Genomic DNA, 27,878 nt, shown 5'->3' with positions numbered 1-27,878 from the left:
TGTATCTTGACTTATTAGATGAATCGTCATTAATTTGCAAATTTGGAACAAATTTTTATGGCCACTAAATCACTGTGATTGTGAATAATTAGTTAACACAGTAAAGTAGATCTACCAGCTTTTCATTTATTTTGAAACTGGGCTTTTTGGAGACCTGGAATGTAAATGTGCCCGTCTCTGAAGCAACTAGCCTATATGAAACGGACGTGACGGTCAACACAAAAAGGTTCAGACATTTGTCATTGATTCTAATACACTAGTATCGATTCTATCAATAATTGGATAGATCCGCCCACCTCTAATGCTGAGCATAAAAGCACCATAAAGCGAATCCAGCGATGCCTGCTTTGTGTCTGTACTGTGCATGAACTCCCAGGACAGACCTGTCATCACAATTAAATAACTGCAGATGAAAAATCTCACATCTACAGTTGCATGTACGTCATCACATGAATTAATTTATCCAGTTAGTTTTGAAGACGCATCTTTTCTTTAGTGGAATCAAAGTATCAGTAAGTGTTTCTTGAAAATACACGTGCAGTGTTGTTTGTGTGACTGTCTGGAGGTCAAATGTGCGCTGCTACGCCTCTTACTTTGTGGATGTGTTTGCTTGAGAAATACTTTTAGGTGTCTGTGTTTGCGGGTGCGTGCGTGTATGTGGGTTGTGTGTTTGCCTGCATGCACGCATGAGTGGTCGTATGCTCTCGGTCACTGATATTGAATCCCAACTGTGAGGGCCATCTGTCTGACTTTGACCCAGCAGCTCACCGTCACACCTTCAGAGAAGAGGGAGGAGAAGGAGTGTGTGTGTGTGTGTGTGTGTGTGTGTGTGTGTGTGTGTGTGTGTGCATAACACAGGATGTGAAACAGTGTTTGTGTGCTGCCGTATAAATTTTGGCATACACACTGTGTTCATGTGAACTTGGCTGTTGCTTTGAAGGTGCTGACCGCTGGCAGAGGGCATACACATCCACAGCGGCACACTCGCCATGCACTCCTTACACAACACACACTCGTTCTATTCCCAGCGTGAGCCTCGAGTCTGTCCTCTGGCTCCAGGACAAGCCGACCTCTGACCTTTAAAAACACCAGGGCATTCCTGCAAGACGTCGGCGGGCAAGAGGAGGCGACAGGATAATGTTAACCCAAGAGCAGCAGTTAACATTTAGGAAGTGTAGGGTTTCCTGCACACGATACACAGGGAGGGGCTATTTTACAGCCAGCATGGGGGGTTGGGAAGGGGCCATAGGCTGTGTGAATGCAGACCAGGTTGCTGGGGCTCTGTACATGATGAGAATGTAAAGATAAAAAGACTGAAAGGAGGTGGCCTGTGGATGACATTTCATCAGCTAGTCCGACAGATAGACACTTCGCCTCAGACAGGAAGCAGGAGGTGATTAAAGAGACTGTCCTATAACTGGAAGGTCATAAAATCCATCCAGGCTGCCCGCTGCACTCTGATCCTTCTGCTGTAATGTAGACTCGATGGTTCACTCAGGTGGTTAAAAAAAACCTTCTGGTGATGGGATGAGTTAATCTTGCATCATCAAAACTTGCTTGTGGACCTCAATCTCAATATATTTTGCACAAGTGAAAAGGGAATTGAGCAGTTGTGCGAAATCTAAGGACAAACCCAAAGAGAAACCACCTACTAATCTGCTTTTACAGCATCTGTGCATTTTGTTGCTAATAAAACTGTAGCAGACTGTGTAGCCACTGTGACACCACTCATCTCCACCTTGTTGTTTAGAAGCCAGAAGTAACCATATTTGGAGGAGAAGATGAACTGCTAAATTATCAGCAAACTTGGCTAGGAAGGCTCTTTCATAGACTGTTTGGGTGCACAGATGTCTCCGACAGACACTGGCTTGTTAGTGCTAAGTAGCGGACCGATAAAATGCTACAACTCCATTCACCAAGCCACAAAGCAGACTTCTTGGACTGGCTGTATTTCATAGTAGATCATATTCAAATTTTCTGAAAGGTTCCAATATCACAAACTCCACTGAGAGGTCCGGTTCAGTGTAGACTAGTAGACAGAGCGCAGCCCACTCACCACTCACCTATCATTCAAAGCAGCCATGCTCTTATTAATACCTCGTTTTAAAGTTACAGTGTGTAAATCTACAACAAGATGTGTGTAGATTGCAGATTGCAGTCAAGTGAGTTCTGTTTATTTACCCCTCCCAGTTCAAGGGTATAATCCTAGCTACAGCGGCTGTAGGACAAACATGTTTTAATCCGCCAAGAATACTCAATTGAGACTGTAGCCAATAACCGCTGTGGCTAGCCAGTGCGTTTCCACCAGATCCAGATTTACCCTGGAGTTTTTCCCTATCTGTAGAAGGAATTCACTCCACTGTTTACCTCAGCTGTCAATGCTGGGTGGAAAGCATCTGCCTTTATTTATTCTGGAAAAGGCTGTGAAACTTTGTGAAAGGAGTCCAGTATGAGTCAGTGAGCCACAGTAAATCACTTCTGACCAATAACAGTGATACTGCAGTGAGTGATATGCTGAACTGTCAGTAGCATGGCTGTTTTGTTGCTGCTTGCTGCTGGTAGTAAAACAGTCTTTGAAGTGGCCCTAACACTGAACTCTCATATTAGCATTTTAACATGGCACTCTGTGGGGATTGCCTCAAGTGGCCATTACAGGAACTGTACTGGAGATGGTGGCTTATGACGGATATCTGATATTTACTGCGCTAAAGAAAACCTGAGAGGGAGTAATGGAAACAACATGTTCAATATAGATAAATGACCCTCATGTATAGATGCAAAGTACAATTTTTTGATTTCTGGCTAACTGAAAAATGAATACATATGGTTAGGTACATTATTTTGTAACCACTATGCCAACTGTTTGAGTGAAAAGACACATCCCTCCATAAAACCACCTCACAACCAGCAATGGCCTGTGTTTTTGTATCTCTCTTTATTATCGCAGCGCCTCAGACGCAGGAGGGCCTTAATTAGGCTTTTTTGTGCATATCAAGTTATTATTTTGATCAGGAAGTTTGAGGAGAATCAGGTGTAAAAAGTCGGCGTGTCGCAGCTGTTATTTGAGTTTGTCAGAACATTTGTTCCATTTTCAGAGCTGCTCGTTTCATTTTCAGATTGGAGGCGCATCTTGTGAAAATTAAACCCAGGACGAGCCCGCGTGTTCAGTTGATTTTTTTTTTTAGTGTAATCATATAGATTTAATGAAGTTTAACAATCTTAAAGCTACTTAAGGGAAAACAAAAAGGTAATGTGTATATTAGGAGGCTCCCAGTTCGAACAACAGGTGATCACAGGTTTAGTTTTTAACGCTAGCTGCTCATACATGATTGACGCTAAACTTAAAGGCATTAAAGGTCGCTGATTTTAGTTACAATATAATCAAACCCCTGAATACACTTACAGTCATCACAGACTGTGGTTCCCATGTAGCTGCTGTCCAAAAACAGCAAATCTGGAGAATTTAAAGTTTGTAGCATGCTAATAATAATAACATATTGCTTTAAAGCGGCTAAAAGGAGCTATTATTATCAGCAGTGGGGGTTTTAAACAGTAACAACACCGCGGCTCGGCAACTCATTATTACCGGCGTGAGCGGTGACTTTCCGTCTGCACATTAATATGTAAATTAAATGTTAATCGATTTTCAAAGGTGTGCATTTATCATGTATTTTACAGCGGTGCACAGTGTGACTCAGTCAATCAGAACCGAGCTATATGCAGTTTGCAACAAGGCAATTCAGGCGCTCGAAAAATGATTAAAAACAAATGGTGACACTTTATTTCAAGTGCTCTGCGGATGCACTACAAGCAGATAATAAGCCCCTTAAAGCACATGCAAACTTTCACTGCAAATAATCAAAACATCGGGAAATTGCGTTCAATTCAACTTTGTGTCATTAACTGTACAGCCGCCCTCTGAAGGATTTCTCATTTTTCCTATTTTGTAAATCTTGTTGTTGATTAATTATTACGCGCTGGCTTAGAGTGGCTTGTGAAAACCACTTCAATTAAAGATTTACCAAGAAAGCCGACTCAGTTCTTGGCTGGAAAGACGGGAGAATTAACACTCGCGTAGGCTAGCAGCAGGTAAACAGGAAGAAGATTAAGCTTCCTGGTGACTAGACGCATACATTTATGAAGCTAAATGCCAGCGCAGCATCAAGGCGGCTGCACACGCGGCTTCACGTTGTGGAGGGTTTTTTGGTTCTCTGGGCTTTTTTTTTTATGAGTCTGAGCGCACCCAGGACTTAGTAGTTGTGCCGGGCTCCCGCAGAGCACATAATTAATGGCAGGCTGTGGCTGTGGGGCCGCCAGGCGAGAAGAAACCTCGCAGTGGAATTGTGGGATAGCGGAGGAGAGTCTTGCTTTGTGGATCTCGGCGGGAACTCGCCAAGATCAAACATGTCGACAGCGCCACCCGCCCACCAGGCATTTTGTGTAGACAGACCTGAGGAGGAGATGCCTGAAAGCCAGACGTAGTTTTTGTACTTGTGTGTATGTGTGTGTGTGTGTGTGTGTGTGTGTGTGTGCAGCTTTTGGCAGTGTTTTTCAGGAGTGAACGACAGCAGCGCGGCGGATGCTGTCGTGGCTTTTGTTTTTGTTTTTTTGTTTTTGTTTTTTGCCTTTGGAGGACAGACTTTGAAATGGATTAACGAAAACTGACTTGATGTGACTTCCAGGTTTGCTTTGACATGACTTTGCTTCTTTTGATGTGGCTTCAACACCCCCCCCCCCCCCTCCTCCACACACACACACACACACACACACACACACACACACACACTCCTCATCCATGTCCCTGCATCTGTCCTTGTGTTAGTGATACTGTACTGAGACTCCAGCCTGAAGGGTTGCCGATTATTTCTGACTGTCCACAGTCTACAGCTCTTCTTCTGTCCATATGATATATGATATGATATTTATTATCTTTCCTCCCTCTGGTTGGATCCACTGTCTCACCATGTCTCACTTTTTCTTTCTTTCTTTCTTTCTTCTCTTTAGGTCGTAATTTGTCTTTCTTTCTTTTTCTTTTTTCTTTCCTTCTATTATATTATTTTCAGGTTGTTATCTATCTATCGATCTCTTTATTTCTTTAATTCTTCCTTCTGCTTAGGTTCTATTTTTTCCTTTCTTTGTAATTTCTTTGTAATTTTCTTCTCTTTAGGTTGTTATCTATCTTTCTAGTTATCTTTTTTCTTTGCTTTATTTCTTGTTTGCATCTTTTCAATTAGTCTTTCTTTCATCTTTTGGTCTTTCTTTTTTCCTTTTCTTCGTTATTTATTTCACACTTTCTTCTCTTTAGTTTGTATTCTTTCTTTCTTACTTTTCCTTATGTTGCTATTTTTTTTACATTTTTATCTTACTTTCTTTTTTCCTACCTTTGTTGTTTCCTTCCTTCCTTTTTTCTAATTTTCTCCTGCTTCTTTATTTCTTTCTCGCTTCATTCTTAGGTTTTTTTTTGCTTTATTTCTTGCCTTTTTTTTCTTTCTTTGTCTCCTCTTCTATTTGATGATTTTCTTCTCTCTTTCTTTCTGCCTTTTATTGCTACATTGTTTCTTCCTCATTCACCACTCACTGCTCCCATCAGGCAGGTTTGGGAACTAATCAACAGACTAGGTGTGTGTGTGTGTGTGTGTGTGTGTGTGTGTGTGTGTGTGTGTGTGTGTGTGTGTGTGTGTGTGTGTGTGTGTGTGTGCGCACGCGCGTTCATCTGGGACAGGTCTGGGAGACGAGGAGGGAGGGGAAAAAAGCAGAGTGAGGATGATAAGGAAGCGAGCAAGAAGGGAGAGAGTTGGGATAAAGGTGTGTGATAGAATTGGAAGATCAAAGCCTTCTGTCACAGCGTGACTGAGCCCAGGGGCGTTATGGGTAAGACGGGGCGCATACACACCCACACGGACACACACACACATTTATGCACGCTCGCGCAGACACAGACCTACTCACTCACGGCTGGTATTTGACTCTGAGTGTGATTGATACTGGGCTAGATTTGGAGAATCACTGTCATTCGTCTCTCCGCAGATCAAACAGCCACATAATCTCCCATAAAGGAAAGAGAGATGGAGGGAATAAAAAAAGGGACAGAGGAGGAGAGCATGAAGGAGGGCGAGGCGAGGGAGGGGGAGCCGTCTCATCTGTGAAGTGTTTTTTTTTTTTGTTTTGTTTTCCATAAAAGAAGACTCACCACCTAAAAAACCCATCCATCATTCAGCTCCATTAAACTGCTTCTTGGATACATCAGAGAGATATCCAGGATCTAAAAAGACGAGTCTAAATGCAGGCATTAAACCCCATTTACACCTGCTAAAGACGAGCAATCTGTTTCTTAATACTGTGCGTGTGGATAAAGAAAGAAGAAAGAAATCGCAAAATGTAAATACTTACACAATGCACTGCAGTCAGAATGCATCAAGATAAGCCGGGCTGGGTCTTCAGTTGGTCTGGATCATACTGAGATCAAATCAGGTCTAAATGACAGCTGCAGTTTGATCAAGGAAAGAAATCCCTCCAGCAATTTCAAATGTCTTTTTCCTGCTATTCCAGCTGTCTCATGCAAGCCAGTCGACAACCTAAAGGCAGCCAAAAGCCAAAGAAGGATGTGCAGGACAGTTTACTTTGAACTGGGGCCAACCTTGTGTGCAGTAAGATCCAACGTTAATCCAAGCAGAATCAGTGCAATAAGAATGACTGTTAACAGAAAGGCCTAATGCGAAAGTATGTAATCAGATCACAACTTAAACCACTTCCTAGCTGACAGGTCGGCGATCTGTCAGAGCTCAAGCATGTGATAAGCTTTTTAATGTATCTCTCAGTTGAGTGGTTAAAATATGTCTTTGTGGGAAAAACAGTTGAGAAATGATACCTCAAAAAAAGACTGTGCTAGAAAAACAGCAATGACTGGAAGTCCAGTTCAGTTCTATGACTACGTGGGTCCCGGGCAGGCTTCAGCTTTGGTTTTGTGGCAGGTGGCTCTTCCTTGACCCCTGCTGTGTCCAGCCTTTGGCTCTGACCCTGGAAATCAATTTTAGCCAGATGTTCAGCTGGTGTAAAGCTTATAAAGTTTGAGATGCCTTTGGTGTCTGTGGTGTGTGGCACACAACATGGTACTAGCCCAACCTATCACATATGGACAACTGTTCAGGAACCCTTGGCGTAACATTTATATGCACTGGGTAGTTTTGTCATTTTAACCCAAAGCTCTTTTTTAATACCAACCAAGCTGTTTTTGGTGCCTACCCTTTAACACAGCAAGTAAAATCAAAAGTAAAAATAAGGTTAAAAAAAGAATGTCCAGTCTGCCTGCAGTGGGCTCTTTTACCAGATGGAGGCAGTGTATAAGGTATTTGGTACAACCGGGCTATGGGTCACTCTTCCTTTGTGCTGTTGTTAGTCCATCTGTGAGCCGCAGTGGAAAGCGACGTTCTAACTTCCAACATACAAAGTAAAACTGAGTGTTTAAAAAAACATAAAGAGTCCACAGCAGTCGCTGTCACAACTTTTTATGCTGAACTTCTCGATCTATGAAGACACATCACCACTTCCAAAACCTTGGAGGACCCTCTCATCGCCCCTTGTCCGAAAAGAAGCTTGTACACAAACAGACACATTTGTGGGATGATAACGTTCGGTTAACGAGGACTTGGTCTCTCCTTAAAAACAGTGCAAAAGACAATTTGGGATCTTTAATGCCATTAGTTTCTGATAGACACCACTGGGATGAGAATCGATTGAACAGTCAGGCCCAAGCCTGGTCTAGAGTCATATGTTGTACAGGAAATCATCCATGTCTGATGAGTTGAAAATCCTCCGGTTTTAAAGAGGGGTGGTGCTGTAGAGCGAGCAGGAGACAGGAAACATGATACCCTTTGACCAATTCTGCTCTAATGTCAGACTTCATACTTCAGATCTAGCAGAGTAATATCTCTTACCATCTGAACCATGAAGCAGGTTAGGAAGCCTGAAACATAATGTCCTCTCCAGCTGATCATGCATCAACGTTATCATATACAACCCCGTGCAAGGATTGAGTTCATGTCTGTAAACCAAAGTGAGTCAGTGATTTGTGGAAATAAACTCTTTTTAGGTCTTTCTTCTGTGACAGTGACAGACAAATAACAATGCTGAAATATTCCAAATATTGAAAGGTTATGTTTATATGCTAATGTCTCTCAGTGTGCAGCGCACCAGCACCAGCATTTTTCATGCTGGCGGTCATCTGGCCGACTATTGTATGAAGCTTTTATCTCCACAATAATCAGTTGCAGTTGTTGAAGTGAGTGAGCGGACTTCTTGCAAGCAAACTGTTATCTTCCATGTGTTTATGTCCCTGGGTAGTTATTTCTAAGCGATTTAGAAATGTCAAGCAGAAAACCGCTTGCTCTTCTTCTTCCTCCTCTTCTTTTTGGGGCTTCTTCCTCTTTTATTTACTTCTCGGTTTTTGCTGATGTGCATCCTCCTTGTACTTTCCCATGCTCTGGCTCTTGCATGTGGTCTCATTTCTGTCCTTCCTCTTGCCCTCTTGACCCCTATATCTTCATCTCCTCCTCGTGTTTTCTGGCATTTGCTAGAGAAAACCGGTTTAGATGCTCTACCGCCGCCCTGCGGAGCTGAGCGGCGTACTGTGTCTCACACAGATTTCTATCTGCTGTGGGAAAACCAAAGCAATTGCCGCCATATTTCTTATCTGACAAAAGCATCTCTATAAAACATGTGTAATTAACAGAGTATGAAATCCTCTTGGGATTTCATTTGGATGTGAAGAGACAAAGTGAATTGCAGCATTCGTCATATTGTGTTTTAGGGCATGTGTACCGATATTTGATGAGGCGTTTTTTTGTCCTTGTTTTCTGTCTCTACAGATGCACCACCCTATTCAGATGAAACCTGCAGACAGTGAGAAATCTAATGGTGAGTGGCACTGCACACATGCACAGCGACAGACCCATCAATATCACATACACACATACACATGCATGCATGCATCAATAGCCTTTTTCGAATTTTGCTTGGTAATGGCTATCTCTGCTTGATTGGCAGACAGCGCGGGGGACTCGGGGAAAAGATTGAAACATAGAGCAGAGGAGAGAAAGGGGGTGGGATGGGGCAATACTGATATATATAAATATATTTTTCTATGTGTGATGAATTATTAAGGTGGTTCATAAGGAGGTCAGTGAAAGTTGAATCGTTTTGGCCTCGTTGTGAACCGGCCTCTCTCCCCTGTGGCTGCTCACTCATACAAACATGTTGTATGCACTCTCCTCTTGCCACACACGCTCTCCCTAATGCATCTATTACACACATGCGCGCGCGTGCATGCACACAAGCAGTGTCGCACACCCTCGTCCTCAGATCACCCCGTTCCCAAACTACATACCGCAGATCCAGCTCTGAATTGATTTCCTATACCTAGCCTCATCCTCCATTCCTTCTCATTCAAAGAGGAAGCTGTTGGACAGTGTGTAATACCAGTGGATGCATCTTTAAAGGGTAGGCCTGCTGTTATCTGTTAGCTCATTTATAAATACTTCATCGCTTCTTCTGACGCATTTTGTTGAGCGAAGATCCAGACCTTGAAAAATCAACTCACAAATATGTTATAAGTTAGTTCCTTATTTATTTCCAGACGGTCACTTTACTTCTTACCATTACTCAAACTGTTGGACTCATGTTTAATTCCATTGCTTCAACTGGACGTGAGCTTTCAGTCATGGACAACGATATAACTGCCGTAAAAACAGAAACCTGAAGCTGATAAACACCTATGTCCCACTAAATCCAGGAGGAAATAATTTGGTTTCTTTGCCATAAAACGAAGACGTTGATCAAGCAGAAGACATGTTGAAGGAAAACAGTCGAAAGTGTTTGCAAACACAATAGATAGCTAAAGTTATTAATATGAAGTTATGAATGACATTTAGCAACAAATGTGACTATTAGTTAGCAGTTAGCTGCTAGTGACAAGGCCTGATTAACAACTAAAGTTTGGATTAATAGTTAACAAACTGAACAGTAATAGATAAACTCAGGGAAATTGGTCACTAACTATCATAACATAATTACCTGTTCAATTAATTAGTAACAAAAAGTAAAAGCTCCATTGTTTTAATGTTAAGCTAAAGTTATGGGCAGCTAAAATGAATTAAAAAGTCCTGATCCTATTTAAAATGAGTTCAAATGAACTTATTAGGGCATGATTGTGTAAGGCAGCTGAAAAAAGATGGAGACCGCTGACTTAGGTGCTAAAAACAATCATTGTTTCTCATTTTCCCTTGCAGAGTTTAGCTTTTATGTACTCCAGAGGTCATGTTATTAAATGGCAGGACTCTGGGAAGTTATTTCTAAATAGTCAATCTGACTTTTTTAATTCTTCTTACAGCCCATAGCGGATGTTTTCAGTACCAAATCTGAGCTAAACTTGAATGTCAAGCAAAAAAATTTAATAACTCTTTTTTTTTTCTTGACATTTTTAAAGTAAATACACTGCTGTGACATTTTGTTCTTCACACTATGAGGTAATAACTCGGGCTTTCCTTACCTTCTCGGTAAATTTACACAAGAGCAGTTATTTTCACACATTTTGCTGCTCGGACTCCAGCTGCATCAGAAATTAGCGCAACCCAATTTTTGTGGTTCAAAAAAAGTAAAAACAAGAGTGCAGTTTTGAAAGAAAAAAAACATCTAAGCTTCCTCGGAGATTTGCAGTTTTGCTGGATGAATAACCAGAAGACCCCAATTTGGGGATTTTTTGGTGTGAAATGGTTCCCATTAGAATTATGTAGTGTGGCAGCGCATTGGGTATGTGAAAAATCTGGCAAATGAAATTAAAATTATTTAGACAGTTAAGTGAGAAAATGTAGGTTTTTGCAGTTTGGATGAAGTGACCCTTAATGCTGAGTAATTGAGCGGAATTTTGGTTTGGATGAGCTGCCCATTTAAAGCCAGCAATGCTACATTTAATAGCATTTCTTGGACACATGCAGAACTCACATGTACGTTAAATGCAGCTCATTTGCCACAGCAGCATCACAGAGCTTTCCTTCTAGCCTGCCATGTATGTCACTGTCCACTGCAGGGGAGGAGAGCAAAATGACAGCATCTGGGAAGGCAGGGGGAGAAATGCTTATAAAAGCCATCATCCGCTCCACTGAAATATGGCCAAATATCACTTTATAAGAAATAACTGTCAGGGTAAGGATGGTGGAACTTAATAAAGAAGCCGCTGCTCACAGTGGGAATGGTGAAATATAGAGCAGACCATACGTTACACGTCCATCCATTTAACGGTAATGACCTTTAATAAACCCAGTGTTAGATCCGCTGTAACAGTGACGTATGGCTGCGCAGAGCTTTATTAGTTTAGCCAGTGGAGATGGAAGAAGAGAAAGAGACTGAGAGAGATAACAGTATTGGTTAATCTTGTGCGTATGTGTGTGGGGTTTTTTATTTAACACTTCCCTAAACCTTTGTGATTCTTTCTTCGGCATCTTTTAACTATTTTTGGAGCTCAGCGTGAGGCCGCTTCTGCTCCGATTTATCCCCGAATGATAAAGCGACTCCTGATACATCCCAGAGCCGGCTTTATGAGTCTTATCACCCGCCCGCCTGCCTGTGCGCCTCGTCCGAAAACAGAAACAGTCAATTGTAACGATATCTCCTCTCTTTCTTTCCTATCGACACAGAGTAAATTAATTACATTGCTGTTAGACTTGTGGTAATCTTTCTCTGGAGTGATGCGCGCACACACACACACACACAAACTGTGTGTACAAAGGAGTTAAAGCTTTTTGAAGCAACACTTATCTTGGCAGCGTATCCCGATGGTTTGTTTTTTAAACACACAAACAATTCAAACAGCAAAATAAACAAGTGCGCTATTGATTTCCCAGAGTGCAACAGACCGCTTATCTCTTTCGCCTCGCGGTAAGAGCTGACAGTTTCCTCATTAAAAATGAATTGGATTAGCATTACATTGAATGCAGCGGGAACACATAAACACACACATGCGCGCATTGTTTCAGCGAATGAATGTGGGTTTCACTCTCAGCCTAATTCGAACTTAACGCCTCGCGCTGGAAAACACACGGGGGCAAGTTTCTCGCCTTCACCTGCAGCCGCCTGCGCCCGTTCCTCGAGATTGCACCGGAGGAAGGAGGGATTGTGTCAGCAGAGGAGATGGAGAGAAATTCACGAGGGAGGAGGAAGGAGGATAGAAGAGGAAGGAGAGGTGGAGGGAGGGAGGAAGGGGGTGAGAGAGGACAGGCTGAAGAGTCTCAGCAAGGAGCCGGTGTTGAAGTGATAATGAGACATTGATCAGAGCCTCACAGATGGCATGATGAAATACATGAACTCTGTCTGTCTTCATCGCTCTCCCACTGTCTTTTTTTCTTTCTTTGACCGTTTCTTTTGATTGCTACATTTTTTTGTCTCAATCCATTTTTCCACATTTCGCTCTTTTTCATTTTTATCTATTTTTTTATTTTTTTATTTTACTCTTTGTTCTTACCAATCTTTTTTTCCACACATCACTATTTCACAGCATACTCTCCTTGGTATATATATTTAAAAAATGGCTTTGAATGTGATTATCCGTAAACTACACAAAACAGAAACTACCCTCAAGCAAAGAAAATATTGGTCATCTGAAATTGGAACTGCTCTTAAATAAATCAGCAAAGTTTTATGTCCTAACAAAGTCAAGTTAGCCAATTTTTTTACACGATAAAGCGCTGATTGTTGGTTATGAGCTGCTGCGATGTTCACACTCCATCTATCCATGATTACTTTATTTTGTGGTGTCACTAACTTTGGGGCAGAAATGTTCAGTAAATCTTTAACTTACACCATATCTGAGTTTGGGAGGGTTTAAAGTTGTGAGAACGCTTTCTGAAACACCCAATTCTTTACAGTTAATCCTTCTTTCATCCGGCAAAAGCACGGGATTAAACCAGAAACATAATAGGAGAGAAAAGTGGCAGTCCTAATATGACATCTATGAAAGAAATCTGTAACAGCGCATTTGTCAGCAAACTTTTTAAGCATTTTATTTTAGGAGATTGAAATTAAAGTTATTAGTGCACCCTGGTTTGAAACCGTTCTGTGTGGATGTTCTCCTAGTGCTTGCATGAGTTCTCTCCCAGTTCTCCAGGTGCTCTGACGTTCTCCCACACTCCGACTACATGCATGTTAGGTTCAGTGGTTGGCCATAGGTGTGGCTGTGAGTGTTAACACACTCTTTCTCTGTGTTAGCCCTGCGATAGACCGACAACCTGCCCAGAGTGTACCCAACCTCTCACCCTGTGACAGCTGGGATAGGCTCTATCCCCTCTGTGACTCTGAATTGGATAAGCAGTTAATAAATTAAAGTTAATTTCAATAATACTTCGAAATAACTACCTAGGGAAGCATTACCAGTATGGCTGCTGAGTACCCAGACTTGCTTCTCTAAGGACTTTGATTAGCCATGAAGCATTCCTGTGCTTAGGAAATAAGTTCCAGTGATGGCACAGCTAATGGGTAGTGATGTGCGGATCAATCCTGAAATATCAATTCTTTCGATACCAATCATTTATGTTCTAGAATCGATTCTCACATTAAAATATCAATATTTTAGTAATTTAGGGTAAATTTGTAGTTTATCATTAACAGGAACACAGTGGAAAGAAACTATAACATTCGGATTGTCTACATTCAAAGGACCTACTTCCTCTTCCGCCTTTCATAGTCATGTGCGAAATACGGCTGTATAAATGTCTGCAGCCCCTTGGCGCGTGCACTCACAACAATGGCTGAGCGTAATTGTGTGGACGTATTTTACTTCCACAAACAGCTGAGACGTGGTTTGCGATACATGTGGCAAAAAAGTGAGGTGTCGTGGCCATACTTGCCAACCTTGAGACCTCAGAATTAGGGAGACATTCAAAAGGGCTGTTGGGGGGGGGGGGTGATAAATACATTTTACAGTGTTGATTTATCGGATAAAATACAGCAGGGGTGTCCAAATTCAGAGGCTGCTTCCACCTCAGAACCCGGCCTTCGCGGTCTAAAGAAAGCCGGGTAGTACGGCACGAGCTCCCTCGGTGGAGTGAAACAGCCGTCTGCTCCTTGCCATCTAAAATATAACAGGGCGCTGACGTAAAATCTCGACCGTCTCACACTTCTGTTTAATCAGCTTTCTGTTTGACGTTTATTCAGCTGTGTGAAAACCCCGGAGGAACCCACCCGAGGGATTAATAAAGTAACATTTAATTTAATCTAATCTAATAACTTTAATCTCAGCCAAGCCAATTTACTCACAAACAAATAAAACACTGAAAAAGCCAAACAATAACATTTTTAAGTTATCAAAGTGACTTATATATCATGTTTAACCCGAGTAGTGAAAGACCGCGGGGGTTTGAAGACGATGTGTCGGTCGTCTCAGATATTTGAAGTTTACACAGCTACATTCTCACCTGAAAACATGTTAAAAGTTTTTTTGCGACGCAGAAAGAGAAATAAGAGTAATATCAAAACTAAGCAGCTGCCGCCATTGTTGGAAACTGGAATAGGCACTATGAATTCTGCGATATGGTTTTTTCAATTTTGTTGTCCGGGTGGAAAATCGGGAGAAATTCGGGAGAATGGTGGCTCCGGGAGATTTTCGGGAGGGGCACTGAAATTCGGGATTCTCCCGGAAAAATTGGGAGGGTTGGCATGTATGGTTGTGGCAACATCACTAACCTGAGGTCAAACACCTCAGAGTAAATCATATCACAGAATATGACGAGCGTATATTGAGACGAACTGAAGAGGAGGAGAACGACAGGTGCTGCTAGGGCGAGACAGACGTCTCTCACGGAGTCCTTTAGTGCTGCAGGCAGGCAGGTGTTCAAATAGCACAACTTCAGGTTTTTTATTTCTGTATGATGAACTCTGCATTATTAAGTGATAAGAACAAGTAATCTGATGTCCTGTAATCATTATCATGCTATAATTTGAGATACAATAAATAAAATGTTTTTGTACAAAGTATCGGGATCAGTATCGTCGATACCACCCTGAATATTACTTGGATCGGATCGGAAAGGAAATCAGTGGTATCACACATCACTAGTAATGAGTCAGTCAAACCGGAGGTTATAGCCCAAGGGCTCGTTTTTAAGCCCCACCCACTATCCAGCATGTAATCCATGCAGTGTTTCCAACTTAGCGACTTTGTCGCTATATTTAGCAAGTTTTCAGACCCCCTTAGCAACTTTTTTTCTAAAAAGCGACTAGCGACAAATCTGGTGACTTTTTCTGGTATTATTGGAGACTTATTTATGACGACTTTTTGACGTGAAAACGCGTATCGCTCTTACTCTCAACAAGCAGCGGTGCTGCCTTGGGCACCTCACCCATGCCAAAGCGCTCACAGGCGGAGGATAGTCCTCCTCAGCTGCTATCAGGGCAGGAGACGTTCACACATGTGCGTCCAAACGGCAAATGAATCGCGCATGAGCGAAGCCGCTGCTCCCGCACTGACTGTAACGCAGTCAATTCTTCCTTTACTCTTATGCTGTTTTGTGGATCACAAGGTTTAAAACTACTTATAAACACACACTCACACACAAAGTGACTCCACCAGAGTGCCAATTTCGGGTCACTTTTGCTGGTCCAGGCCTGGATAAAGAAGCAGGGTTGGAATTGTGACATTTAAAAACAATAATTGCTAAAATAAATTTAATTTGTAGTTCTAAATACATTCAAACTGCATTTAGGACGTTTTTTACTTACTTTATGACTCTTCCACGATGTTATTTCTCTCTCCAACAGCGTAGGTTACAATTACATTAGCATGGCCAATTATGCAAATTAGGCGATGACGTCATTTGGCGACTTCTAGCGACTTTTAGGACAGCCAATAGCGATTTTCCTTACTGAGGAGTTGGCAACACTGAATCCATATGGCGTATAGGGACTTTGAACCCCACTCTCCCCGGTGATAGTACTCTGATGAATCCACTTTTTTTGTCTAATGACCAAAACTAAAAGAAATTTGCCTACACCAGCTTTAAAGTACTTATTTGCTTTCACAACAAACACTGAAAACACTTAAATGCCTGGATAATAAATATAAAGCTAGTAGCAGCTCATTAGCTCAGCATCAAGAAAAACCCCTCAAACTATTCTGGATGCAACAGGCTTTATGACTAAGTGAGTTTGGTCTTATATAACATTTGGGTTAAGGCCATAATTTACAATAAAACCCAAAGTTCAACAGATTAAGCTTTCAAACTGTTTTTTTTTTTCCTTTATGCCATGTTTCTATCTGATTTAGAAGCCCATTACAGTTATGTCAGAGTGGTTTTCTTAGAGGGCACCTGAGGTCTTTTCTGATTAAAAGAGTGAAATAGGTATTAAGGAAATGTTTAAAGTCATTTGAGAGGAACACAGCATTAACTCTGGCATGCACAGAGTGTTAATGTCATAAAATCTCTTCATTCATCTTGTTTCTCGGTTCTCCTTACAGCCGTGGAAGACAGGAAGTTGTTCATCGGCATGGTGTCGAAGAAGTGCAACGAGAACGACATCCGGGTCATGTTCTCTGCGTTTGGACAGATCGAGGAATGCCGGATCCTCCGAGGACCCGACGGGCTCAGCAGAGGTACCTGTCCCTCTGACTCACTTCGATCCAGACTTGATGTTCCTCATGTGAACATTAACACCTGCGTGGCCTCCAGCAGCTACAGTTCATTGCATTAACTTGTGTAATGACTCAAAAGTGTTTACCTCGAAATTTTGTGATAAGAGTTGACTGGTTGAAGTGAGGTTCTGAAAAACTGACTTGAAAAAGTTCCCAACCGCTTTAATGTTTTGCAGTTTATTGTTATTTGCCTGCTTAAAAGCATTTGTGCTGCACAGGAAGCTGCTCATTTACACCTTCTCAGCCATTTTTCACTTCACTGTCTACCTCTGGAAGTGTTTTCCGAGCTGTCAGTGTTGCAAGAAAAGACTGTTTACTTAAAACTGCGGTAATTATTATATAAAAACTTTTTGGGGTCATAAATATTTCCTTTGCAAATCAGCAGTATAGAAAAATGATGAGCCTTTCATTGCGCATAATGTGCCCGTGCCTATTAAATTAGATTTCCCCATTTACCTGAAATAATATTTTAATGTTGTGATCAAGCTGCACACCTGACAGAACCAACAATAAATGTTTGTGTGTGTAGGCTTGATTTTCTAATTGAAAGTCAGCCTTGAGCCATTCATTGTCTTCGGCAAGTGGAAGTGCGCTCTGTCCTTTTTTATTTCCCGGAGTCTGAGTGGTTCAGAAGATGGTTATCGAATGGTTCGCCAAAATAAAATCAATTATTAGCCATCAAAGGTCTGCAGTGGAAGAGCTCTGTGCAGGTCATAAAGACGTCAAAGGCCATTTTAGAGCTCATATTATCAGGTTTTATTGGTTTGATAGATACTGCAGAAATTCTAGTGATAATAATAAGCAATAGAATGAGAGCAGAAATAATTAAAGCTGAAGCTGGATCAGGGCTCTCAAAAGGCTCCGCTAGTTTATCCACTTAATGGATGTATAGGGGCATCAAGTTGTGGTTTAAAGGTTATTTTATTTTCTGCATATTACAAGATAAAATTATTCTAGATTAGCTGGTGTTGTATGGCCTCAGTCACACAGGCCTTTAGACTCTTTAGCAACCCTCGGCAACCACATGTGTATTTACCAACCAGTTGTAAGTGGTTGTTAAAGTTTGCTGCAAGATTGCTGCGGTCTCTTGTAGTTTGCATGAGCGATGCCAATTTATCCTCCAAGCAAGTTAAATAGTAGTAGTTATTGTTTAGTTATTGTTTACAATCAAGTCGGCATTAGCCATGCAAACAACCTGTTTCACTAGTTTTCCCTACACAACCACTGGTTATCAGATGGTTGCTAATAAGTCTTTAGGCCTCTGATGATAGCTGTTGGACACAAGGTGGAGGATGAGAGAGGTGCAAACCATCGACTGTATATAAAGTATACAGACTAATTCTGAACTTCCTGTTCTTAAAGCGTCAGCATCAGCTACCATACTTTTGGTTTTTGGATCCAAAAGTGACCATACTTGGATGAAAGTGAGGAGCGTTACACCATCTGCCAGTGCAAACAAGCTTGGTTAGCTTTACCTGCATAGGCGCAAACACCTGCTAATAACTGCTAAGTATCAACTAAGAATTTTACTCATTAGAACAGAAGCACAAATTCCCAAATAAAAACTGATAGATATAGTCAGATAATCCCATTTCAAAGAGGTCCTAAAAGCACATGAAGCCCACTTTAATTATTCTTATTAATAGAGGTTAAGCCTCGAGACAGTTAGCAGAGACAGCTAGCAGACAACAGCAGCTAGAGCCCTAATTTTAAGCTTTAACAAACAGGTGAGTTATAGAAAATCATAGCCACGGTACAGTTGTTTGTTGAAGAGAAAAAATAGCTGAAGTCACCAAAAAGAGTTTCCGCTGAAAGGTTGCCGTAAAGTTGGGATTTTACCATTGAAGTCTGTTGGGATTGAGAGTACAAACGGACTAAAAAAGGAACCACATTTATGTATAGATATCTGTTTATAGAAATTAAATGAGTGCAACAAGCCCAGTATACCTTATATGCCTAATACAGCACAGCCTTTGTATCAGATTCTGTTTTCAACCAACTGCTTCTTCCTAAATGTTTTCCTTCGAGGTCTTAAAAGAGTCATTTTAAGAAGTCAATGCAAATGAACTGGAGCAACATCTCGAGGCTGCTGTGGCCACCACTGTGAATACATGCTTCTCCTCTTTCGCTCTATATACCCCCCACCCCCATTCTTTCTTCTCCCCTTCTTGCTCTGTCAGCTTCATCCCCAAACATCCCCTCTCCCACTCCTCCTTCTCGCCTCCTAACCTCTGTTCATATCCTCCACCTTCCCTGCTGTTCCGGTTTACCCTGTCCATGAGCCAGTCCTAAGCTCTGTACTTCCATTGCAGAGCAGTGGGAATTTTCAAATCCGCTGTCCAAATCGGGACGTGAGTTGCTGCTTTGTTGGCTTTGTAGTGTTGAAATAAAAGGATTGGTTATGTTTTGCATAGCAAAACAAAATGTTAATTTTAAAGCACTTTCATAATTTTACTGCAACTGTATTTACTTTTTTTTGACTTGATAAGTCTATGAGACGAAGACCCCACTTTATTACATCAGTATACGAGTTTATGTTAGGTTATGTGATCGACAGGTTTCTCAGTCAAATCCACCTTGTGCTCGTTGCTAGTTTCAAAAAGCACTGCTCTGCTCAAGGCGTATGCAGCACACCATAGCTACATTGATCTTTTATCTTCAGTGAATGATCTTACAGTTATTTGATACCAGTCTCAGTTACTGTTGACATAAATCACTTGTTGAACCAAATTTGAGTCCAGTACCAAACTGATATTGAGGAAAGCCTGCCCTCAAATTTAGAATTTCAAGCAAATTGTGGTTATTACTGGCAGTTCACATGAAACCCTTGTAATACCAGCCATTTCCCTTTCATTTTTTTTCAGTTGGTGAGGTGCTGATTTGGCCATTCGGGGACTTGGCGGGAGTCATAGAGCAGTAATGAAAAAGTAACACGGCCATAAAAGAAAAGAAAAACGTTTTTATGACTCTGAATGTGGCAACATCTCCAATTCAGTTGATTTGGAGAAAGGTATGAGCTGCCTCCACAGCAAAATAGCAAATTCCTGGCGAGTTTCCTTCGTAATTGGCACACTCTTGGTGCTCTTCTCAAAGTGCTCCAGGGCTGCTTTTAAAGAAAAGAAATGGACCTATAAACCAGGTGTCAAATCATTCAGATCAGTCAGCTGCTGGGTGTGACAGGTGTGTTCTGTAGGTCCGTGTTTCAAGACATATGAGCAGATATGATAATCATCTATCAATCTATTTTTAGCTATGTTACCTATCTAAATAATCATCATCAACCATTTCTTCCCACAAGCACACACCTGCCTCCCCTCACGGCTCATTTCAAACATCCTCCCAGTATACCCTACCTCCCCCTTCCCTGCCCCTTTGTGGTTTCTATGTGCTGAGGAGATGGAGGGGCTTTTTGCGAATCTCTGTCCTTCTATTCTTCCTCCTTCTGTCACGGGAGCTGTCGCTGTCATCGTCACGCAGGTTCAGTGTGGTTATGTTGGTGATATATACTTTTCTGTGGCTGTTGAATGTTATGGATGTTTTATTGTTGACTCGAGTCTGATCTTCCTCCTTTTCTTCTGAAGGTTGTCTCCATCTTGAGTCTTTGCCTGAAACCACACTACTCAAACTCCCATGTTCCTCTGCTTCTGCGAACAACACGGCCCTCCCCGTCTCTATATTCACCCTGGCTGTCCTAGAATCCGTTCTTGCATCAATTTGTCCTCTTTTTCTCAGACATCCCACACCGGCCTCCTTCCCTCCCTTCCCTGTTTCCTTCTTCCATCCCTCTTCAGCTCCTCTCTTTTGTCCTCATGAATATTTTAGATGCAATGGCCAAATCCTTGCTTCTGTGGAACTAATATAAACCACTTAGTCGAAAAGGAAATACTGTTAGTCCAGCTTGGTCTTGGCTAGTAAACAAACACCCCTAACCAGGTTGGAAATAAATAGGCCTTTACGGATTTCTGTGTGCCTGCAACTCCCAGGGGCCCTCAGTCCCACATAGCATCGCTGCTGAGGTCCTATTAAATCTCGATATCAATCAGAAGAGCGCTCCACCATCCCGCTATTAATAAAATATGGATCACACCACCAGTGGATGGCTGGGCCTGGGGAGCTACCCTACTTTCATTAAAGGACTGTTTGGTTCTCCACTGACGACAGAATGCGGCCCGTGAGGTATTTTTAGCGCTCGAGCCACGTCCCATCTCTGTGCTTCGAAAAATAAGACATGCACCAACCAGCCAGAAAGTATGGCTTCGACTCTAAGCGTTTCTTTTTTCATTAACAGCTTCGACATTAATGAATCAGTGTGCAGGCGCAGTGGAATTCCTTATTTAGAAGCTTTGGCTTCAAGCTGCAGAAACGGGCTAAAGATAGAAATGTTTCTTTGCGGATGAAAAGCATCCTGTCTGACAGTTGGAGACAAACTGATGAGTCTCCTTTCGGTGACAGCCGATGATGTTGTAGCTGACCGGTTTTATAAATAGAGTCAGGACCTATCAGGACCAGTCTGGAGGGCTAACCCAAATGGATGCCCCCTGCAGAACTGATCTAGTTCTGGGGCATTACTTCTCTGCAGAGGATGGAGGCAGCCTCCTGGAAAATAAGCAGTTAAATGGCAGATTGTGGCCCACCTAAAATAGACAGTCCCCTGAATAAATTGAAAAATGACCCCTTTTTGTATGTCCTATCTTCAGTGCTACCACTTAGCACAGCAGCCCTGGCACTGCAAAGGACGCATCAAATGTTTACTAGGTCAGAGCTTCAGTCTCTTTTTTATCACCTTCTTGCCTCTTTAATGTTAAGCAACCAAGGTAGTTTCACATAAAAGGTGATTGAACTCTATCTTCCAGTTGGCAGTGACAGAAAAGAAAAAGGAAAGGTCAATAGGTTTCATATAAGATCAGAGACAGGTCTGCATAACCAATAGGAACAATCATTTTGAAAATTGAACACAGAAGATGTTGATTTGAGTGCTCGGATGATAAAAACTGTTCAAGTGTATTTCTTTCAATTCTAAAGTTGTTCTCACTAAAGACCAAGGCTCATTCTTCTTGACAGCCATCACTTAAACTTCTCATTCTATTCAGAAAATGGTGTAGACTATAAAAACTGAATCTTCAATACTGTGGCCTCAGTTGATATGTTCAGTTAACACAGTCTGAACCTCTAACAGGAGACCCGGTAAACTTTTTGAGTGCTATAATTTCTGCTTTTATCATGTGTTAATATAATAGGTTTGGCAACCACGCCTTCAAAAAATATCCACATTACTTTTTTCAGAACTGATTTTCAAAATTACAACCTACAAAAAAGATTCAAAAAAAGAGTTAGGGCGCTAGGTAACATGGGAAATTTAAAAAATGCCAATTTATGCAAATTATTAAAAACACAGCACATTCTGAGTTTGATGACAGAAAAAGATTTTCAAAAAGGCTGGGACCAAGGGTGTGCTGACCTCTTTCAGACACACCAGTTATGTTACTTTTTAAATGATTTCCTGTAATTGCCCAGGATATATAATTTCACCTACTCAGCAGTTTAGTTTGCCAGATAATGACATTGCTTTCATTCAGTTCAGTTTTATCTATATAGCGATAAGTCACAACAAGAGTTTGTCTGAAGTTGCTTTATGTTGTAACGTAAAGACCCTACAATAATCCGGAGAAAACCCCAACTATCACACGACCCCTTGTGAGCAAGCATATGGTGACAGTGGGACGGAAAAACTCCTTTTTAACAGGAAGAAATATCCAGCAGGGTGAGGAGAGGGAGATGAGACGAGAGAGAGAGATTAATAATAACTAATGATTAACTGCAGAGAGTGAAAGGGTGAGGAAAGAAGAAACACATCATGGGAAGACCCCACACGCCTAGACCAGTTGCAGCGTAACTGAGGGAGAGTTCAGGGTCACCTGATCCAGTTAAATATGGGTCAAATCAAAGCAGAGTTCCCCACTTTGCCTAATCTCCTGTTAAAATAAAATGAGGCCAAGAGACACACATCTGGAACTTGTTTAAATATGCTTTCATATTTTCATGATACAGTTTTAACTTTCTACAACAGAGATGTGTTTTTAATGACACCCGAGAGGCTGAAGATCAGGAATTCTGAATCTTTAAATATAGATTATATCTTTTAAAATGTATTATATACCACAGATTATTTAAAAAAAAAATATTACAACTGTTTTAGAACTGTTTGCCCACGTAGTCTTTGCCTCCCTATCTGTACCAGCCTGGTTCTTTTATAAATAACCATATTACTAATCAGCCGGATTTTGATTCTGTTGACACACGGTCAAAATGTTTTGCTGGCATCAAAATGAGCATATTAAAAATATTTATCTTCAAATTGGTTATATTCGACTTAATACGGGGTTTGACTCGCTTGCTCGGCGTGCCCCGTGTCTCAAATGTGTGCAGAGGTAGAACGGGGTGTCTAATAATTGTAAAGTTGGCGATTTGATTCAAAGCTGTAACCAAGCAGTTTGAGCACTACGTACAAAATAAAAGAGACAAACAGTGACTATGAGAAACAGATGCAACTCTAATCTCTTGTTTTAAAATCAGTTTGTGAAACAGCCCAACAATCAAAGAAACCAACCTGCCCTCTACCGAGCAAAGAAGCGTCCGGTTTTAAACAGCGAGGCTCATCAGAAACGTGTTACCCTCCAGAAAGGGCGGTCAGAGCCCCGAGATAAACTTGCAACTGTACAAGTGCAGGTCTACATTTTCTCAGGGAAACGCCTGTGTTTAAAATCCAGGCAGCCGTGGATGTAGTCAGGAGAAAAAACTGACCATTCGTCTCTCTCATCCTCATTCTATCACAGCTACAGGCGGCTTGTGATAGAGGTGGAAGAGAACAATGATCATCTATTCCTCAACATATCTGTCCTTCCCCTCTCTCTCTGTCTTGTTGTCTGTTGCATTATCCTCACAATTTCCTCCCCCCCCCCCCCCCCCCCTTTCTCCACCCTTTCATCCCATCCACACAGCCAGGGAGAGTCTATCTGATGACCCATGCTATTAGTTTTTTCCTCTGTAGCCAAGCCACGAGTCAGCCAGCTGAACCTGAACGTGTGTGTGTGTGTGTCCAAGCATGTGTGTAATCAGTTCAGGCCTGGCTGCGCTAACATGGCTTGGTGAGTTTGTTAGCATATTATTAGCCTGGGGTGTTGTTGAAGCACTTCTCACATTATCTCCTCTAATCACTCCCTAACCAGTCAGACAAACACAACTTTGCACCCCCTCCTCCCACCCCTTACCCACAAACAACTGATAACAAACTCCCCTAAAATTGCCTCTGGCTGTGTCCAATCTTGATTGGCTAAAATCAGTGTCAGTCACGGAGGAGGCCGACCACACCTCCACTTCCTATTGGCCTTCCTCTCCCTGTGGATTGAATTAATATCATTTCCTATCCTCCCGTCTTCCCGAGCCCCCTGCTGATGCCCCCTCACCTCGCCCTCCTCTATCACATCTCTTTCCTGTCTGACAAAGACAGAAAGAGAGGGCACCCAGTCAGACACACAAAACAACATGAACGGCCCAAATGGATTCAAATCGTTTTCATGCATATTCAGCCTGCTTTACACCGCTCAATTGCTGAGAGATGAGAGCAGTTGAATACAGGTATGACGAATTCGGCCAGTGTGTGCGTGTGTGTGTGTGGGAGCGAGAGGAAGGAGAAGGAGGAGGGGCAAGGACGAGGGAAGGCATCAACAGCCAATCCGACGCTCCGATGGTTATTGTCCCAGGTGTCCTGTGGTGGATGGGGCGGGGGTCGGGGAGGGGTTGTGGTTGTCATTACACTGTGCTCGTTTTTCGCCTGTTGTTTCTACAGCGACTGAGAACACTGTTGTCTGCCTGTGAGCTGTTCTCTGTATCAATCTCTGTTTTGGGTTTTTATAACGACGACGTGTCCAACCCTTTTGTCTTGTTTTTGTTCTTTCTTGTCTTCCCTCCTCCTCCTGCCCTTCTGCCCTCCCTCCCACTCCCCTTCCATCCCTCCCTCCCTCCCTCTGCCCCCCCTCCCTCGTTACAGGATGTGCGTTTGTCACGTTTTCCACCAGAGCTATGGCACAGAATGCAATCAAAGCCATGCACCAGTCTCAGACTATGGAGGTATGGTACTCTTGCCCTTTCTTCAACTCTCTGTCTCTTTAGTGCCTTTAATACATGCACTTCACTCTGTTATTGTGCTGGCAATTATATGTCTGTCTCATCTTTGAGTCACTTCTTCAGTAAAAGCCGCGACTTGCTACTTAATAGGTTAGGCCGAGTAACATTTCCTGGAGCACTTCTGACACAGGTCCAGTGAATTGAATGCCTCAATGTAAGGACTAAAGGAGCGCTGCTTTAATACGTAACCATTATGTAGGTCTTTTTCTGCTCGCTTAAGAGAAATGTGGTATCAATTTTTCCTCAGCACGAGGAGAATAAAATCTTTAAACCACAACAGTTAGCAAATGCTTAGCTTTTTGTGAAACGCGATTATAAGTTGGTAAGTGCTACTCAAGCATAGACTGTATATAAAAGGTGGCTGTAACCACTCTGACATCATCCACTAGTTAACAAAGAAAGATGTGAGCATGCAAAACCCTTCATCCACCTTTTATTTACAGTCTTTGAGTCCTTACAAAGATTTAATTAACATGCAGGAAGCTTTAATAAGACTGTAAAAGTGTTAACGGCCTTATTAGATTACTTTTAATAAAGTCGTTGGCAGTTTCTATGTGTAGAGATCATTTCAGACGACTGCGAACTCTTTATTATAATTATTGTTGCAATTGTGTGCTAATCAAACAAAAAACAAAGCTTGTTAAGGGTTTAAAATAAACATTGTGAATAAGAATAGTAACAATAATACTTTTTTAAACCCTGTTTGTTAAGTTACAAGTTAGTGTATGAGTAATGTAAATACTCAAAGGTGTTAATTATGTTCTGAAGTAGTCTTTATCTTATTAACAGTCCATAAACATTATTTACATGTGTATACTTTTTTATTTCACATTAGTTTTATTATTATTTTTAACCATTATTATCCTTAAAATCCTTCATTGTTCACTCACACACGAGGCCAATTCCATCCCCTCAACCTACAGAGTATAACTGTTCACTTCTCATTTGATGATTTTTTTTACTTGATGATTTTTTAAAGCATTAACTGTTTGGTACAAGTCTGCCTATGCTTTCAATCTTTATGATTATCCAACTAAATCCTTTTATTCGGTGTGTAAATTTAAATGAATTCAGCTTGTATCTTTAGGAAATGTGAGTTGTAACAAAGTCTCGGCTTTCCTGCGCCGCATGCGGGCGGTAAAAATAATGATTAATTTGACGAGAGTTTATTAAATGAGGTGATTTTCATTTATAAGATGTCTCTTTTCCATAAAAGAGTTATGGTGCTGCTGACTTCTGTAGCATCTGTGGAGCTGCCATTCAGAAAGAAAGGAGAGATTTATTATATAACTTGAGCCACTCAGGGGTTTTGGGTCTTTTGTTTATTTGTATAAAGCTTCAGGCTCAGATTATGCTTGGGTTTAGTTAATTTGCAAATCAGTGTGTATTGCAATAGCCGTCTTTTTTTGTGTGATTTTGAAAGAATACAATGAAATCTAGCCTTGAATCTCCAGTTCAGATGTCCAATTAGGAAGTACAAGCTGCACTGGGTGTTAAAGACAATACTGTGGCTTAAGGTTAGGACCTGTGCAGACCTCTAACGCCACATGCCAGGTGTGCAGAGGACCAGTGTGACACATTCACCTAAAAGCTAGAAGTCCATCCAGAGCTTTAGCAGAAGCTGGCACAGTCACGTCCTCGGCCTTGGGATAAAAATCACCATCGCCTGTTTAGTCTCCATTTTTCCAATCGCAGATTTTCCAACTAGGGCAAACTTTGGCAAAGTCTCCAAACTGTGACAAATAAGCAGCACCCTTGACACAACAACTGCAAATTGGAAGGTGCTGTTACAGACCTCATCAGTTGCACAGTGACCCCAGCGGTGCCATAATGGGGACCTAGTCGCAGCTCTTTTGTGTCCCCCCCCACCCCCTGCCTCACCCGGGTTTTTGGGGCGCCCTTGTCAGCATTGTCAGGCCTTGTGACAGGGCAGGATGACAGGAGTGTGATTGGGAAGAGAATTACATGGTATAAGACGAGCACAGAGTGTGTGTACCCCTGCGAGTCAGAGAGAAAGAGACAAAAAAAAGCGGTAATAACAGGCTGTGTTAAGGGGAAAAAAGAACGAGTGGCATTCACCCCCGTAGCCCCCTCATTAGAGCTGATCATGATAATCATGGCTGCTATTGATGTGCTGTGACCCTGACGTGGGGAAAACGCATGCTCCTCCCTCTGTCTGTCTATCTGTGAGTATGTGTGTGGTTTTTCTGTTTATGTTGCCACACTGTGAATATCAGTGTCTGTGTTGATTTATGTGGCCGAACAGCAGCGGTGTCTGTCTTTCTGAGTCGAAGGAGCGACGCTCCTCTCCGTCGGCGTTAGCATTAGGCTAGAATTAACCTCGCTCCGAGCAAGTTGTCTGCCACAGTGGGGCCGGTAAACACTACCAGTGCCCCTTTGCTTTTATCATGCACACAGGAAAAGGGGGGAAAGGGAAGCTTTAAACCATAACACAACAATATTACAGTGGACAATGGCAAAATACCTTCATTTCCATTTGAAAACAAGCTGTCTAGCCCCAGGCGGACCTAAATTGCCGCATCCGTTTGTTAATGTTCCTCAGTTTTGCAATTTAAAAGTAATTACTTCGAGTCCGAATGAGGGAATGAGGTCTGGTAAATAGAGTTTGGTTATTGTCTTGGCTCTATTGCACCCCACTGTCTTAGATAGAGAAAGATTGTGTGCACGTGATGTGTGTGTTCGTGTGTCTGTGTGAGTGTATTCCCTGTCACGTACGCGCCACATGTCACGAGGAAGAAGTAAGGCAGACCGGGGGCCCATTCGTTGATGGCCCTGTCACTGTCATATCCATTCTCATTACGGTGTGACATTCAGGTACACGCCGGCACACATTTGTACACACACACACACACACACACACCCTTGCTCTCTGAATGTTAGGCCGTAATGAAAGTGGATATGAGCGGGACGGGTAATTCGCCGTCGAACCTCTAAAGACACACACGGAGAAAAGTGGGTCGCCTTCGTTGTGCTTTATTTGTGCTTTACATTATTCACTCCT

The 27,878-nt window shown here is 42.0% G+C and overlaps 1 protein-coding gene across 23 annotated transcripts in view; it reads left to right on the top strand.

Moving 5' to 3' along the window:
- The window catches only part of celf2 (cugbp, Elav-like family member 2), a 236,154-nt gene that overhangs the window by 174,680 nt on the left and 33,596 nt on the right, over window positions 1-27,878 (top strand). For all 23 annotated transcript variants that reach the window (XM_085437525.1, XM_085437516.1, XM_085437511.1 and 20 more), the window contains 3 exons: window positions 8,865-8,913; window positions 16,499-16,633; window positions 24,720-24,799. In XM_085437525.1, coding sequence (XP_085293651.1) covers window positions 8,865-8,913; window positions 16,499-16,633; window positions 24,720-24,799 — 264 coding nt within the window. The remainder of the gene's footprint in view (window positions 1-8,864; window positions 8,914-16,498; window positions 16,634-24,719; window positions 24,800-27,878) is intronic.

This window comes from Copadichromis virginalis, linkage group LG17, assembly GCF_057382275.1.
Source record: "Copadichromis virginalis isolate Kocher_CV1m ecotype Utaka linkage group LG17, C_Virginalis_male_GT1.1, whole genome shotgun sequence".
NCBI lineage: Eukaryota > Metazoa > Chordata > Actinopteri > Cichliformes > Cichlidae > Copadichromis > Copadichromis virginalis.
This window is presented reverse-complemented; position numbering and strand designations above follow the sequence as displayed.